The sequence below is a fragment of the Papaver somniferum genome, chromosome 1 (genome assembly GCF_003573695.1).
Source record: "Papaver somniferum cultivar HN1 chromosome 1, ASM357369v1, whole genome shotgun sequence".
NCBI classification, from domain to species: domain Eukaryota; kingdom Viridiplantae; phylum Streptophyta; class Magnoliopsida; order Ranunculales; family Papaveraceae; genus Papaver; species Papaver somniferum.
The window spans coordinates 46398199-46414192 of NC_039358.1; the positions used below are offsets into that span (position 1 = coordinate 46398199).

The 15994-nt window shown below is 34.6% G+C and overlaps 1 protein-coding gene across 1 annotated transcript; it reads right to left on the reverse strand.

The window, feature by feature from the left end:
* Nucleotides 1-614: 614 nt before the first annotated feature.
* Nucleotides 615-3377, reverse strand: LOC113285300 (protein kinase PINOID-like). The gene is made up of 2 exons (XM_026534219.1): nucleotides 1944-3377; nucleotides 615-1710 (listed from the first exon to the last, which is right to left on the reverse strand). Exons 1-2 carry the CDS (start codon nucleotides 2546-2548, stop codon nucleotides 882-884), a joined length of 1434 nt encoding a protein of 477 aa, XP_026390004.1. The 5' UTR covers nucleotides 2549-3377; the 3' UTR covers nucleotides 615-881.
* Between the last annotated feature and the right edge of the window lie 12617 nt (nucleotides 3378-15994).

The following is a 15994-nucleotide window of genomic DNA, read 5'->3' on the forward strand; positions in this document are numbered from 1 at the left end:
TTTTTGGAAAAACCGTTTTATTATTAATTTTTATTCACACAAAACCGGATTTTTCCAATAGTAATAACCTCTACATAATGATAGAAATCATAGTCCCGATTTATGAGATTTTAGTTTAATCAACCTCTTTATATTAATAACCTCGTATATTAATAATTTTGTGCTTGTACAAAAATACTAATATAAGGAGGTTCTAATGTATTCTGATTTCCAACGGCTAACCTTCTTTCAGCTGAAAAGCAACAATGATCATCCTTGACACTTCGGCCAAAAAAATTGGGAGAGGGGAAAAAAAGTGCTTACTGATGACGAGAAAGGATGGTATGCTAATTTCCCTTTCTGTAATTTGGGGATTTGCGAAATAGAGTTGACAGTAGTACACTTCATCTTCTTCGACACATTTTCAACTCCATTGTCATCATAGCACCTCCTCCTCTTCAATGCTAACTAAATTTTTTGAACAAGCTTTAAACCAATAAGGCAATTTGACGCCAGCATCACAACAACAACATCCAATTATCCAAGCAGTCAAAGTGCGACAATCACCATTTTAGTCAGTAGTCAAATTATGCAACCCCAAAAGCAAATTTGGATTAATGCATTGCAGTCCAATGAGAACAATATTACCATTTTTTTTCTTTTTTTTTGCTTCTGGATATATGACATCATGTTAATCTACTACTAGAGGCTACATATTTAAAGCATACACAGAGAAGAGAAAACAATAAAAGTCCTACACCTAGAGGGCTATTCTTATAAGTCTAAATTACATATCATAAACCACTGTAACTACTGGTGGTGGCAAAAACAGTCAAACATCATCATCTAATGGCTAAAACTATCACAGCCATATGTCAGTGAAAAACTGTTCTTATATTTTACTAAAAGAAGTCAAACACCGTTGACTGGTTCTTCTTGACATTTGCATTTTGACAGGAAGATGTTGAAATTCTGGCTGCTGTTGGCTTCAGTGACGGGATTCCGGGAGGTGGGTATGACCGGACCAATGCAAAATTCAAGCCTTTGAAAAATGGGTGCGTTTTCACCTCAGCTGAACCTCTTTTCACACCCAATCTTTTCTCTGGATCTTTAACCAATAACTCAGAAATCAGTTCCCGGGCATGTAACTCAGACATACTCGCCGGAGACTCAGTCGGAAAGGTTAACTTTTTCTTGACAATATTTCTCAATGTCATTTCATTAGTTTCACCGGCAAATGGAGTAAACCCATAAATCAATTCATATATAAAAATCCCATACGCCCACCAATCAACAGCATTGCCGTGTGATTTCCCGCTAGCTACTTCTGGCGATACATATTCGTGGGTCCCAACAAATGAACATGATCTTGCTGAAACTGGTTCAGCTACAAATTGTCTGTTCGTTGTTGCGGAGATTGTCCGTACTTTTCTTGACGACCGGAATGACCTGTTTTTTCCGCCGAAACAGAACAATGACTTGGCTGTGGATGGTTTCTGATAGAGATTGATGGCTGTGCAGGAATTAGACGACGAATTGTTGTTATTGAAAGGTGATGAAGCAGGTGATTCAACGGCTGGGATTGCACTTGAACATAAAGAAAGATCAAAATCTGATAACATGATATGACCATCTGATCTGACTAAAATGTTTTCCGGCTTCAAATCTCTGTATATGATGCCTAACATATGAAGGTATTCCAATGCAACAAGAACTTCCGCCGCATAAAACCTGAAAATCAATCACAACATTACAAAATCATCAGTTTGAGTAATAACTTGGGGTTTTGAATCAAATGATGATGATTTCATTGAAGAAAGAAAACAAGTGATGAAAAAACAAAATTGTAAACTTGACTAAAATCAAGAAACCAAACACACAATAAACAATTTTTTTCCTGAAGCTTAAAAAGTAGAGCTTTACGCAATTTTAAATAGTATCTCACGGAGGCCCTTTTTACTAACCTTGCGGAGCTCAAAGAGAAACGTTTTCCTGGTTGTTTGTGACGGAGAGAATGTAAATCACCACCAGAACAATACTCCATGACAACACAGGAGAAATGTGAAGCTTCAAATTCAGCATAAAGGGTAGGAAGAAATGGATGATCTAACATTTTTAATATCCTCTTCTCTGTTTCAGCTCTTGTTAATTTCTTTTTCACTGCTAATGCTTCTTTATCAACAACTTTCATTGCATAATAATTGCTGTTTACATCATCTTCTTTATCATTGTTATTGTGAATTTCTTTGAGACGACAGAGATAAACATGGCCAATATCACCACTTCCAATCCGACGAACTAATTTAAAATCTTTGAAATTCAGAGCATTTTTGTTTCGGAATATAGCTGAACGAATAACTTCCCAAGCTACATCTGATGATCTGTGTGGTTTTAATGAGGAATTATACTCCGGTGATGATGAAGAATATGGAGTTTTGATTGTTTGAGTATCTAATGTATCAAATGAGAAATTACTGAAACTACTACAACTTTCACAACTCATTGAGCTTTGACTTGATGATGTTAATGTGGTTTCAGAACCTTCTGAATCTGGAGGAAAATCAAACATTTTTCTTGAAGATGATAAAACTAGTGACTTCTGAAGGGACTATTTAAAGTGACATTTTTGAAACTCTTAGAATAATTAAAAGGATTGATGTTTTTTTAAGATACTTTCAGTCAAAAAAAAAGAGAACTACTTTGAATATAAATCTTTCTTTTCAAGAACTTATAAAACTTAAACTTCTGAAATGACTACTGAAAGCATGAAGAACCTAGAAGAAAAGATGAAGAACCTGGAATATTAATAAACTGTTGGGAATCGGAAAATGATAAAAAGAAGAAGAAGACTAGACAGACTGAGTGAAGATTTGAGCTGGATTTGGTTTAAGACGTTATTTTGTAATTTTTCTTTCTGAAAATGAATCAGATACTAAGATGAAAAATCAAAAATACCGACAGTGATATAACCCAGAAAAAAAGAGAGAACAAACAAAAAAAGAAAAATGATTCTCTCCACAGTAAATTTGAAGAAGAGGAGGAAGAAGAGAATAATCGCCTGCTACACCTTCAGCTTAAATTCTCGACAATATAACATGAAAATAAGATTCGTTTTTTTCAATAAACACCCGTCACTTTCGCCATTAAACACTGCATTCTGTTTAGAACAACCTCAACACAGCAATATACATTGAAACTTGAAATCCCCTCCCACCACCATTAAAAGAGTCTCCCTTAGCTTTTGCTTCCTGTATACACTTAACATTAACTATTTCTAGGGTTTATGAATTGAGTTGGGGGATGAGATGAGAGTTGTCCTCACAGTGTTTATACTAGTTATCTCAGTCTGTCTTAGTTTTTGAAGGAAGTGAAAATCCAGCTTTGTTTTATTTCTTTCGTTATCAGTAGGCTCTCTGGTGGTTTCTTTATTTGATGTGTTTGTTGGGAAGGACAGTTGGTGTAAATATTTCTTGATGTTTATTATTTTAACATTTTTTTAATAGGTTGTACGGTCGTTTAACTAAAATAAGGTTTAATTATTTATTAATTTAAGTAGGATGGATAATAATAATAATGATGATGATAATTTAATTTAACTAGGGGTAAAAATTTTAGAGGTGTAGAGTGTGACTTTTGGTTGACTTGACTCGTGAGGTAACAGTTCAGTTCACTCGTGTACATCGTGTACAGGTAAAAATAAAAGAGTTACAGGCTTTATCAGATGCACGTACCACTTGGTTTACAGTGTTTTAACTAGTTCTTACAAGTGTCATAAGCGGTAAGGGGATGTTATCAGTTGAGATGCAGGAGGGTAAAATTTTGTTACTTTTTTCTACTTTGGTGAAACAAAAACTTTTGACTTGTTCGATTGAACAACTCATTTTTAACCACTTGAAGTCGGTAAAAGTTACTGTGGTTGATTTTGATGTATCAATGGTTCATGCTGGATTAAAATCATGGGATGAAGTGTGAAAATTCTTGGTATAATTTTCCGGGTGATATATTGATACAGTCCCGGGGGAGTTATGGGTTGGTTTGAGGTTTTTTGCTCTTACAATTTGGCTTAGTACAGTAGAAAACTATTATACTTGTTTTCCACCCATGCGTCTTGGAAAAAGAGTCTCAATAAAAAAGTTGGTGCAAATATGTGTATCCCTTAATTATTTCTGCGAAAATGATTTGTGGCACCTGAATTCTGTGCACCTAATGCACCCAACATGATGTGGCATCCACGTGAGCATTCAACTCCAATTTTACACGTTTCTTTTCTTAAATTTTCCAGTCATCTCTTCTCCATCTGCTATGCAACCATATATCGGGAAGAACTGATGGGAAAAAGTAGGAAAAAATCATCAGACAATTCGGTTAATGATCGATTTTTAAGAAAAATATAAAAAAATCCGTGAAACAAACCCAAGAACAGGATTAAGTTTTATGAGTAAGTAAGAGAAAAATGATCAAGATTATTTCTTCGAATGCTGGATCAAGCTTAAACCAAATAAAAGAAAAAATTGTGGGTTTTGATAATGGATGGGTTTAAGAGTTATCGGTAAACCAGGAGTGACAAAAAACTGGGTTTGATCTAATTAAAACTTAAATCTGCATTTTGTAACTGATTCTTTGAGATACTAATATTTGACACGGGTATTGCATTTGATAAGTAAGGGTTCAAGCAAAAAAAAAAAAAAAAGGGTTCAAGCAGGACAATTTTATTATTATTAATTGTTATTTGAGATGTTAAGCCATTAAAATACAGTGAACTCTTGAGAACAATTAGTTTTTGTTCTTTTAAGAAAAAATTCATCCCAGTCTTTATCTCATCTGTGAAATTCTATGGATATGGGTATTTTCTTTGATAAAAATCAGATGAAATCAGCTCGGCGCTTCACCTTCAGAGAACATAAAACTAAAAGAAAAGAGGAAAGAGAGAAACCATGATTGTGTGGATGCCATGTTGGGTGCATTGGGTGCACATGAATCGGGCGCCACAAATCATGGTTGTATTTGAATCAAAAAGACTCGAATGCAGATTTACTAATAAAGAAGTCGTTGAAAATATACCACGTCGTAATTAGTGAGTAACTAACATCGTTTCTGTTATGAAATCATTATATTACATTACGATTAAGAACCGAAATAAAAGAAATGATTAACAATGAGATAAAGAGGAACAATCAGTTGAAAATATACACGTCGTAATTAATGAGTAACTGACATCGTTTTTGTTCTAATTAAGAAAAAAGTGGTCCCAAAAACAACGATGATTAGCAATGAGAAAACGAGAAACAAAAATGAATAACCTAGATGATTATCTATACTTGAATGAGCAAGTGGTTCTCTTTCCTTCCAATCATTTTCTCTTCAACTAGATTTGTACCAAATACAACTGTAAATTGAAGTACAGAGAGATTTTTAATTTTTTGTTAATTAGCAACATGTGCATATTATTAGATATTCTCTAACAACCATCTAAAAATAAAAAAACAAATTCAAGCATATCTATCTAATTTCAGTTCGTTGATATTCTCCAACCATCTGGAAAATATCTATACAGGAGAATATCTGAGCCTATGCGCATGGTCCTGGAAGCAATAAGATTTCTGCATAACACGCGTGTTGATCTGATGGGTCTATTACGGCTCCATGACCATCACTTTATAGGTTCGCTGATATATATTGTTCTAGAATGATGCATCTGTCCTTATGTACAGCGCCGTGTACAGACAACCATATTCGAGGACACCTCATAACTCAGCAATCAGATATAGGACAACATGAGCTAGCGACCATGGTTTTGTTTTCATTTATCATCCTCACAACGCCTGACGGTGCGAGAGCTAATGAATACAAACGGTGCACACCTCTGTCGTACTAAAAAATTGCATTTTTTTTGCGGACGTGGCATGTTCTAGGCCCTTAGTTGCCTTTGCGGTTCGTATTTACCTGAAAGGATTTTTCATTCAACTGCGATTACGCTATCTACGTTGGAGTATGATTTTATTCATTTGAAAGTTTTTTCCGCTCAATAATATACTACCTCCGTTTCAGGAAAACAGATATTTTCATTTTTACCTAAAAATAGGCTAAATTAAAAGAAAAAGAAAATATCACTTTTCCTGAGGGAGTAGTTAGGATGTTCATGCAAGTGTATCAAAATGTGCCTGCATGCGGTCACAATCTGAGAACTTACAGATATTTCTTTTGAAAAATCTTTTCACGGACGTGGCTTCGAATCGACCGTTTTCAGAACCAACGGCCAAATTCACTCCAGGAGCCTTTCTTCTTTCGGGGATTAATCATTTTTGTTTTGGTTAAGAAGGAAACCTTATCAACAATGATGCATGTCGATATGTAACATCTTGGAAGTAACTTTTGACATTGTTGACAACATTGTTACGTCCAATCCAATCAAATTTGGATCATGTCATTGTTACAAAAACTAATCCCATCCGGTGATGATCTTCCAAAACCTAGATGTCCATAGTTGGATGTTTCTCCTCTAGCCAACAGACAAGAACACGCATTCCACGTCATCGCCAAAAACAGAAAGCAAATCAATAATCAATAATTATAATAATAATTGATTGATTGGAAAGTTGGTATTTCAATGGTTGCGAGTTGGTCACTACAACTTTACTTGATTTGACTCCTTATGTCCCCACTTCAACGTGTCTGGTTTACTACTGAATATCATCATCTCATCACTTTTCCGAGCTTTTTCCTTGTTTTGTTTCTTTCATTTCAATAATAATAAAGTGACAATAAAGAAAGAAATGGAGGCCCATTTGAGAGATGAAGGATGATGGCCCGATATTGTTCTATAAAGTGGCAACCAAAAGTACATAGAATGGTTCCCACCATCAACCTCAAATTCTTCCAAAAAGCGATATGGTGGTGATGCCAAATTGCCAATTTTAATATGAGTCTGTTTCGTTGTTAGCTTCACCTAAGACAAATCTCATGCCTTTCACTCTCCTTATATTATCTTGTTTTATCCATGTGTTGGCTATATTTGGAGATTGATTGATACATAAGTATTGCACCCAGCATGTCTCTAGTACCTGAATTTTAACCGGTGGATGATAAAGTTACACGTAATCCAATGATTTAAGAAAATATTACATCAAAATATGTGATTTAGTAAAGTTGGACATTTATCTAGATTATCATGATCGGTCATTCTCCAAGTAGAAGGAGAACTACGGATTCTCTGAAATCGAAGTAGAATTATCTACATGTCCGAACAATGGGAAACTAAACGATATGATAAAATCTTTTTTATTATGTTTTTTTTTTGATCGGTCAAATAGAAAATTCATTGAAAAAACCTCTCTTATTATGTTAAAAATCTCTCTAATTATGTTTTAATTATGTTATAAAAAAAAGTCGATTTTCTGTCTTGAACTTCAAAGTTGTATATCATAGTCTCTCATTAAGAGGGGGCATTCTAAACTCTGACCTATGGCTCGCTTCTTGGCCTGTTAAATTACCAGCAAGGGTCAAACTATTTGTGTGGAAACAATGAAAGGAGCTTTACCGGTGAATTTAATTTTGCATCTTTATTGGGACGGCTCCAAGTTAATTAGCTCAAGAGGAAGAGGATAGCAATACAGGAAGGCTAGGCAAAAGACTCAGGACAACTGGCTCACAGGATACCAATGACAGTGGGAAAAGCAACACTCAGAAGAAATCTTGCAACTCTTCTCATGATGATAAACAAGTGGAAACACAAAACACAGACAGAACCACACAAAAGGAGAAGCATCCAGAGAACACATCAGGGGAGAATAAGGTAAACAATTTTAAGTATTCTAAAAACTTTTGGTTTTATTTAAATTCAGTCAGTTCATATTCTCAAAACTGCTTAGCCTGTGGTAATCTTATAACTAGAATGAAGATCATATCTTGGATGTGTGTGGGTTTGAAAATAAGGATACTAGAAACCATCTTCATATGCTCATCAAATCCCAAAACCCAGATATAATATTCTTAATTGAAACCAAAAACCAACAGAAAAGAATGCAATATCTTATTGCTAGATATAAATTCCCAAATGTCTGCTTCCTTAACCCTATAGGTTTATCAGGTGGATTGTGTCTATTATGGAAAGATAAGATTGATCTACAAGTTATTAATATGCAAATGAATATGATAAACTGCAATGTCAAACTTGATAGTCAATATGGCAGTTCTTTGCTCACTTGCATTTATGGTGCTCTAAACAATACTGATAAAGATGCCCAATGAAACCATATTAATAATCTAAGAAACACTTACGGGAACCCTTGGATAGTCATAGGAGACCTTAATTTTATCTTAGATAGAAATGAAAAAGAAGGTGGCATCACTCCCAGTCAGAATGATTTAGACCAAAACAACAATCTTTTAAACTCCAATGGTTTTACTAGCATGCTCTTTATAGGAAATCCTTATACTTGGACAAATAGGAGGAATGACAGTGAACTTATTTTAGAAAGACTTGATAGAGTTCTTTCTTCTTTTGATTGGAATGCTATTTATGCTAATGTTGCTCTTTATCACTTGACTGTCATAGGTAGTGATCACTGTCCTATCATGTTATTAACTAGCAAAATAGGAAGTAATACTAAAAAACCATTTAGAGTGAACAAAGCTTGGTTTAAAGACTTTACTTGTTCTGATCTTATTAAATCTGAATGGAAAATTCACACTCATGGCTCTGCTGCTTTCCAATTCACCCATTGCCTGAAAAACACCAAAATTAGCTTGAGACATTGGAATTACCATCATTTTGGGAATATCCAAACTCAGATTATCAATATAGAGACTCAGTTATCTGATATTACTTATAGGGGTACCAATCATAATCCTGCTAGGGTAGAAGTTTTAACTAGAGAGTTAAAACATTGGTATGACATAGAAGAGGATTTTTGGAAACAAAGAGGTAAGGATGATGCTTTACTAGGGGATGATAGGAACACTGCTTACTTCACCAAAATGCGAACTATAGAAGACAAAGAACTCAGATAGACTCTTTGCAATTTAATATTGGAATCTGGCCTGAGGATAGGAAAGACATTGAAAAAGAACTTCTTAGATATTTCAGCAACATGAGTAAAACCTCTAATCCTCCTACTTCTGGGGAGTATCTCAATAATATGCATGCAAAAATTGATGATTCTGATAATGCCATATTGATTGCAATTCCTACTGTTGTTGAAATTAAACAAATTATTTTTGACATGAAACCCTGGACTGCCCCAGGGCCTGATGGTTTTTCACTTGGTTTCTATCAGTTAATGTGGGAAACTGTTGGTAATGATGTAGTAAAAATGGTACAAGATTTTTTCCACTCTCATCACCTATTGAAGCAATTAAATCATAACTTTGCTACTCTAATACCGAAGCATAATTGTCCTAAACATGTTGTGGATTTCAGACCAATAAGCCTGTGTAATGTGTCTTATAAAATCATCTCTAAACTTCTTGCTTCTAGAATTAAATGTGTCCTTCATAAAATCATATCTCCTGCTCAAACTGCTTTCTTAGCTGGTAGATCTATACATGATAATATAATAATAGTTCATGAACTAATCCATTCCATGAAGAAAACTAAGGCAAAAGATGGTTGTGCTGCTATTAAACTAGACATGTCTAAGGCTTTTGACAGAGTTGAGTGGTGTTTTCTCATTGACAATCTTAAGAAAATAGGTTTCTCTAATGAATGGTGTACTATGATAGAACAATGCATTACCACTGTCACTACTTCTATCTTGCTCAATGGAGCTCCAGGTGAGGTCTATAAGCCCCAAAGGGGATTAAGACAAGGTGATCCCTTATTACTTATCTGTTTATTTTGTGCTAGGAATTTTTTTCTAGAAGTTTAATCATTGCTGAAAAAAAAAATCTTATCCATGGTTACAAGGCTAATAAGAACTGCCCTTCTATCTCTCATTTATTCTTTGCTGATGATTGCCTTATTTTCATAAAAGCTAGGAATAAGGATGCTAGGAATTTGTCTTCTTTAATTGACCAGTTCAGCAAGTTCTCAGGTCAGGCAGTAAATTTTGACAAATCAGCTTTAGCTTTTAGCAGCAAAGTCCCTAGCTCAGTTAATAATGACATTGCTAATATTCTTAGGATTAAAAGAATGTCTTTGAATGAGAAATACTTAGGAGTTCCTTTGCTTCTACAGAAAAGGAAATATGACTATTTTGTACACTTAAAAGAGACTTTTCAAGGTAGACTTGATAATTGGAAAACTATTTTTTTAACTGCTCCAAGTAAGACTGTCATGAACCAAGATGTTCTAGGTAGCCTTGCTAGCCATCATATGGTTGTCTTCCCTATGCCCAAAGTGCTTACTGACCAGTTAGATAATATTCAAATGAAATTTTGGTGGGGTAAAAAGGAGAATGAAAAGGGCTTCTTCCCAAAAGCCTAGAATGACATTGCTCTACCTAAAGAGTTATGAGGTCTTAACATTAGAAAAACTGATTTGTTAAACATGTCTTTACTTTCCAAACTTGCTTGGAGGATGATTAATAATCCTGAAGAACCTTGGGTTGTTATCCTAAGAGAAAAATATTTTTCTGGTGTTAACCCTTTGACTGATAGTGTTTGTAAGCAGGGCAGCTGGATTTGGCAAGGCATAAGTGCAGGTTTGAATTTTATTAAAAGACATTATGTCTGGGAAATTGGTGATGGTACTTCTGTGAATACTTGGAAAGACACTTGGATTCCAAATATGCACAGACCACCAAATAACCACTATTTTTCCTCTAGTATGACCACTGTTAGTCAACTCATTGATCATGAAAACAAAACTTGGAAAATAGATCATTTAAATGCCTTGTTTGATGAAAATACAGTTACTGAATAACTAATATCAGAATCCCTCTTGCAGGTTAGATGGGAGCCTTCTAGTAACGAAATCTTCACTATTAAGACTGCCTACAACACTCTGTTGAATGAACAACTAGTTTCTAAACCTACCAGGAATAACTTAGATATTTCTTGGAAGTCCTTCTGGAAATACAAACTTCCCCTTAGAGTTCAACACTTCATGTGGAAGTTTCTATATAACTGTGTATCCACTAAATCTAGGCTAGCTAGGTTTACCAAACACCATGATAACTCTTGCAGTCTCTGCAATACTAGTGTTGAATCTCCCTAACACTTATTCTTTGATTGCCCTGTAGTTAAACCAGTTTGGAATGCAGTAATCCTAGACTAGAAACTATTCTGCAAAATCAGGATTTACATCACTGGGTGTGCAGTTTCTTTCTTAATGTGAACATTGCTTTGCAAAAAGACTTTAAGATGTATGAGGAAGTTAGTTTTATTCTCTGGCTCATCTAGAAATCCAGATGTGGGAAATTTTTTGACAATAAGGCTTTCAACAATACTTAGGTTTCTAACAATATTCTCTTGCAGATGAATGATTGGAATAAGACAAGATTTATTCATCCAAATAGTTTGAGACCAACAAATATGACTAGCAAAATTTGGAAGCCTCCAGTAAATGATGTTTATAAGATAAATTTTGATGCTTCTCATTTAAATAAGAATGTGTTATCAGGTTGGGGTCTAATTTTTAGAAATTTTGCAGGTGTCAGCAATGGATTGCGAGGAGGTGCATCTCTAGCAATTGACCCGGAGCAGGCTGAAGAAAAGTCATTACTAGAAGCATTTCTATGGGCACAAAGGAAGGGATGGAAAAGGATTCACCTTGAGGGAGATTGTTTAAACATATTTTTGGCAGTCAATGGCAACATAACAACAATAAAATGGACAACTCAAAACTTAGTCCAAGATACTCTCAACATTTAAGTTCTTTTGATTTTTGGGTTTGCACTTATGCTCATAGAGATGCCAATCACTTGGCAGACTCTATGGAAAAATTTGCAATAACTCATTTACTTTGCTTTGATTGGTTTAATAATGAGCCTGACTGGATGAAGTCTCTAATCCAGCAGGACAAGAACAATTTGTCAAGTTAAAATCTTATATCAATTGAATTTTCCTTTCCTATTAAAAAAAATAAAATTTTGCATCAGAGGACCAATATATCAGATTTTATCTGTCCTAGATGCAGAATGAAAGAAGAAACAATCATGCACTCTCTAATCTTATGTTCAAAACTTAAGACAGTATGGTCACAATTAAATGTTATAAATCAAAAATTTCAGAATTTTACCTGTATTGAATGAGTGAGATATTGGTTACAGTTGAATCCATATAGAGATGGTTCTTCAAGAGCTGAATCTTTCCCAAAAATTGCTTGCATGATGTGGTCAGTATGGACCAGCAGAAATTCGATTAAACATGAGAACAAAATTGAAGAACCAACTTCAATCCTAGCAAGAGCAATGGCGATGCTACCGGTAAAGGAAAATCAATTGCAACTTAAAAAAAATTCTACAATCACCCAAATACCTGAGATTTCAGATTGGACATCTCCACCGACAGATTGGATCAAAATAAATTGCGATGGGGCTTGGAACATCGATTCAGTGAATGGAGGAGGGGGGTTTGTTATCATAAATCATAGACACCAATTCGTACTTGCAGAAGCGAGTTATTTTTCCTGTGGTTCTGCACAAGAGGCAGAGATACGAACAATCAAAGAAGCCATGAAAAAAGCTTGGGAAAGGAGAGACAAACAAGTAATAATCGAAAGTGACGCTGAAGGAATTATAGAGAAGATAAATCGAAGAGATTTTAACGGAGTCCATAGAACCCAAGCACTGTTCTCTGACATTGAATACCTAATTTCTAGATTCAGGAAAATTTGTTTTAATTTTGTCAACCGCACTAGTAACGGGGCGGCACACAATGTAGCCCAATGAGAAAAAACAAATCATACGTATATGGCTTGGTCTACACCTCCGATTTGGCTTATGCATCCCTGAGTGCTGACCATAGTGCCACTAGACATGAAATGTGATTGTAACTGTATCGGTTTTGTCTGATTTTTCTTAAAAAAAAAAAGGTAGAGAAATTAAAATTGATTGCTAGTGCACGAAGAGTTACACATCTCAAAGACACTATTCACTAGAGTTTAGCAAGAAATGGAACCGCTTAGCAACAAATGGAACATTTACTGTGCAATACACATACAGGGCTCTGATTCAAGACTCAAATGGCTCTAACATAAATAACGAGGATCAAGAATTCTAATTCTTGCAACGATGATTTCATACTTTGGATGTTCTTCCAGAAGCTGTTCACTCACAACAGAATTTCAACTCCCCGCAATGATGGATAAAATCTTAAAATCAATGTCAACGTATCATCTCTTTCAAGAATGAGCAAAATATCCTTTTAGACATTGTTGTCGTGTGGCAAATCTGGAAACATAGATACTTTATAGTCTTTGAAGAAAAAGTCACTCATTCTAACCACATTATCACATGCATTAGAAAATTTTGCTCTAGACACAATATCTCTATCTTGGCTACTATCTGGATGTGTCTGCATTAGAAAATTTTGCTCTAAATACAATATCTCTATCTTGACTACTATCTGGATGTGTAGGTCTCAAGTCTCTTAAATCATGCCAAAATGTGCACTAAAAACTGGTGTGAACTAAATTTTGATGTTGTGTATAACTCAATTACAGAACTCGATTAATATTAAGAAATCATGCATGCAATGTTGAAAGTTACTAAAGGTTTAGCATTATTCAAAAATGTAGAATGGATTAGAGCAAAGATTAGTAACAACATCATAGAAGAAAGCGACAAGTAGAACTGTCATTGAAGCTGTGTCTTCAAATTTTGTAAACTCTAATCGGAAGGATCATAATCTCCTCTCAGACATTAGTATAATTGTAGAAACTATTAATAGTGTGAAGTGAGTTTTCTTTCTTAGGTCAGGTAATGAAGCGGCTAATAGATTCGCCAAATATGCCACGAAGTATAAAACTAACCAAATGTGGTATGAAAATCCACCAAGCTTCACCCTCTTTGTTTCGGAGAAAAACATCTTACTTATTCTCTTTTTTTAGTAATGGATTTGCTTTTGTGATTAAAAGGGGAAAAAAAGTTTACTAGTAAGATTATCTAGTCCAATTGGCATTAAGTAATTACAATCAATCTTAGATATTGAGTTTGTTAGGAAATTTTATCTCTTCGAATCTCATAATCTTACATTGCTCTCCCTCTTACAACCTAAATTACCGACATAAAGAGAACTTAAAAAAGAAGACAAGAGAAAAAAAAAATGCAAGTCTGATGCATTGACAAAGTTGGATGAGTACCAGCTACTATTTTAAGTCACGGACAACATTCGTGAAAAGACTTGATAAAATACATGTAGATACCTCCTGTGATGAGACCTTATCACCTTAAGCTGCTTCTTTTCCCTACTTTAATGAAATTATTGGATACAAATGCTAAACAGAGGGAACAAATCGTATAAATTGAGCTAATGATAAAAAGTATAACCAGATGATAAGCTCGATAAATTCACAACCAACTCGATAATATATATAATTTTTTTTATATGATATTTAAGAAGAGTACGTGTGAATGAAAAATGAAGAAATGGGACCAAACCAAGTGAAGACAACCCACCATTATTCTTGCTGTTTTGACAGAGAGACAAAATAAACACTAAGCATGTCTTTCTTTTTCTCGCCCCCCAAAATAATGGAACTAAATTCCATATATATCATCATTGTTGGTAGTAGTATTATTTTACATTAGGACAGTCAACTTGATTGAGATTAAATATGATATGGCCATTAAATTAATCTATCATATTAACAAATATGCTTAGCCATGGTTAATAGTAGTATCATTTTAATGAACCCCTAAGTTGAGTTAATTAGGACAATAGTTTGAGTTATAACCACCTAATTAAGACAACAATTTGAGTTAGTTAGTTAGTTCATCATTTGTTATTAATTACCGCTGCTGATCAACTGATAAAAGAAGTGCCTTTAATGGTAGATTGTTACACGTCAGGATGATTGTGTAGCTTAAACTTGGGATCTAGAGACAGCTAAGCCAAATCCAACAATGACTTGGGAAATTGGAGTATCGTGATCCTTGTTTGTAAGAATCTATCTTGATCTTAATTCAGTTTTTGTTATCTCGGAGTTGCTTTTACAAATCAAGTTTTGATCCTCTTTGTCTGGACATGTAGATGCGCAAGTATGATCCAGACATTAATTTACCTAATATGATTTGGCTTTCACTAATACCAACTTCGATCATACCGAAATGATTTTTTTCTTTTATCGCTAAAAATTAGTGTTGAAAAGTTCAAGTTCAAGTCACCGGTATCTTACTGTCATTACCAGGTGACTGTACGAGGAACTGAAACTGAACATTATGATGAATGGTAATGTTAGTCCTCTAGGAGACCCTCGACCCCTTTTAATAATGGCCAAGCTAGACCAGTCATCGATGGGATATATTCCAAATATTATAACTTTATTTTTGAAGTGCATTTTATTTGTGATATTTTTTTGGGTTTTTTGGCTATATGTACCTCTTAATAATTTTAATTACAAATATGTTCCTCCTTTAAACAGAATTACAAATATGTTCCTCTAACAAGAATTTCCATCCGAATTTTTCAAATGAAAAAAACGGTGCCACATCACATGTATTTGCACCCAAAAGTAGACAAACCTGTCCTTGACATCTAACTCTAGGTAGTTAACCACACTAGCTTACGTGGCATCTTGTACACGCGGCAACATGTCCATGTCATCTCTGCAATTGCCACCTGGAAGATTATAATGACGTGGCAAATTGTACACATCATCATTGTCACCCAAATATGACCGTTGAACGGTCATATTCTGTTTTCTCTGCTATAAAACCACCATCCATTTATCTGCAGCAGATAAAAATCCCATAAAAATCTAAACAATCATCTACAATGGATGAAATTATGCAAAAGTTCAATATGAGAAACATGGTGGAGGTATCTAGCAGTAGCAGTTCCAACAGTGTATGTTCCATGTGTGAAATAGATAATCATCCACCAATTCAGTGTCCATGGATCTACTCTAGGTGCA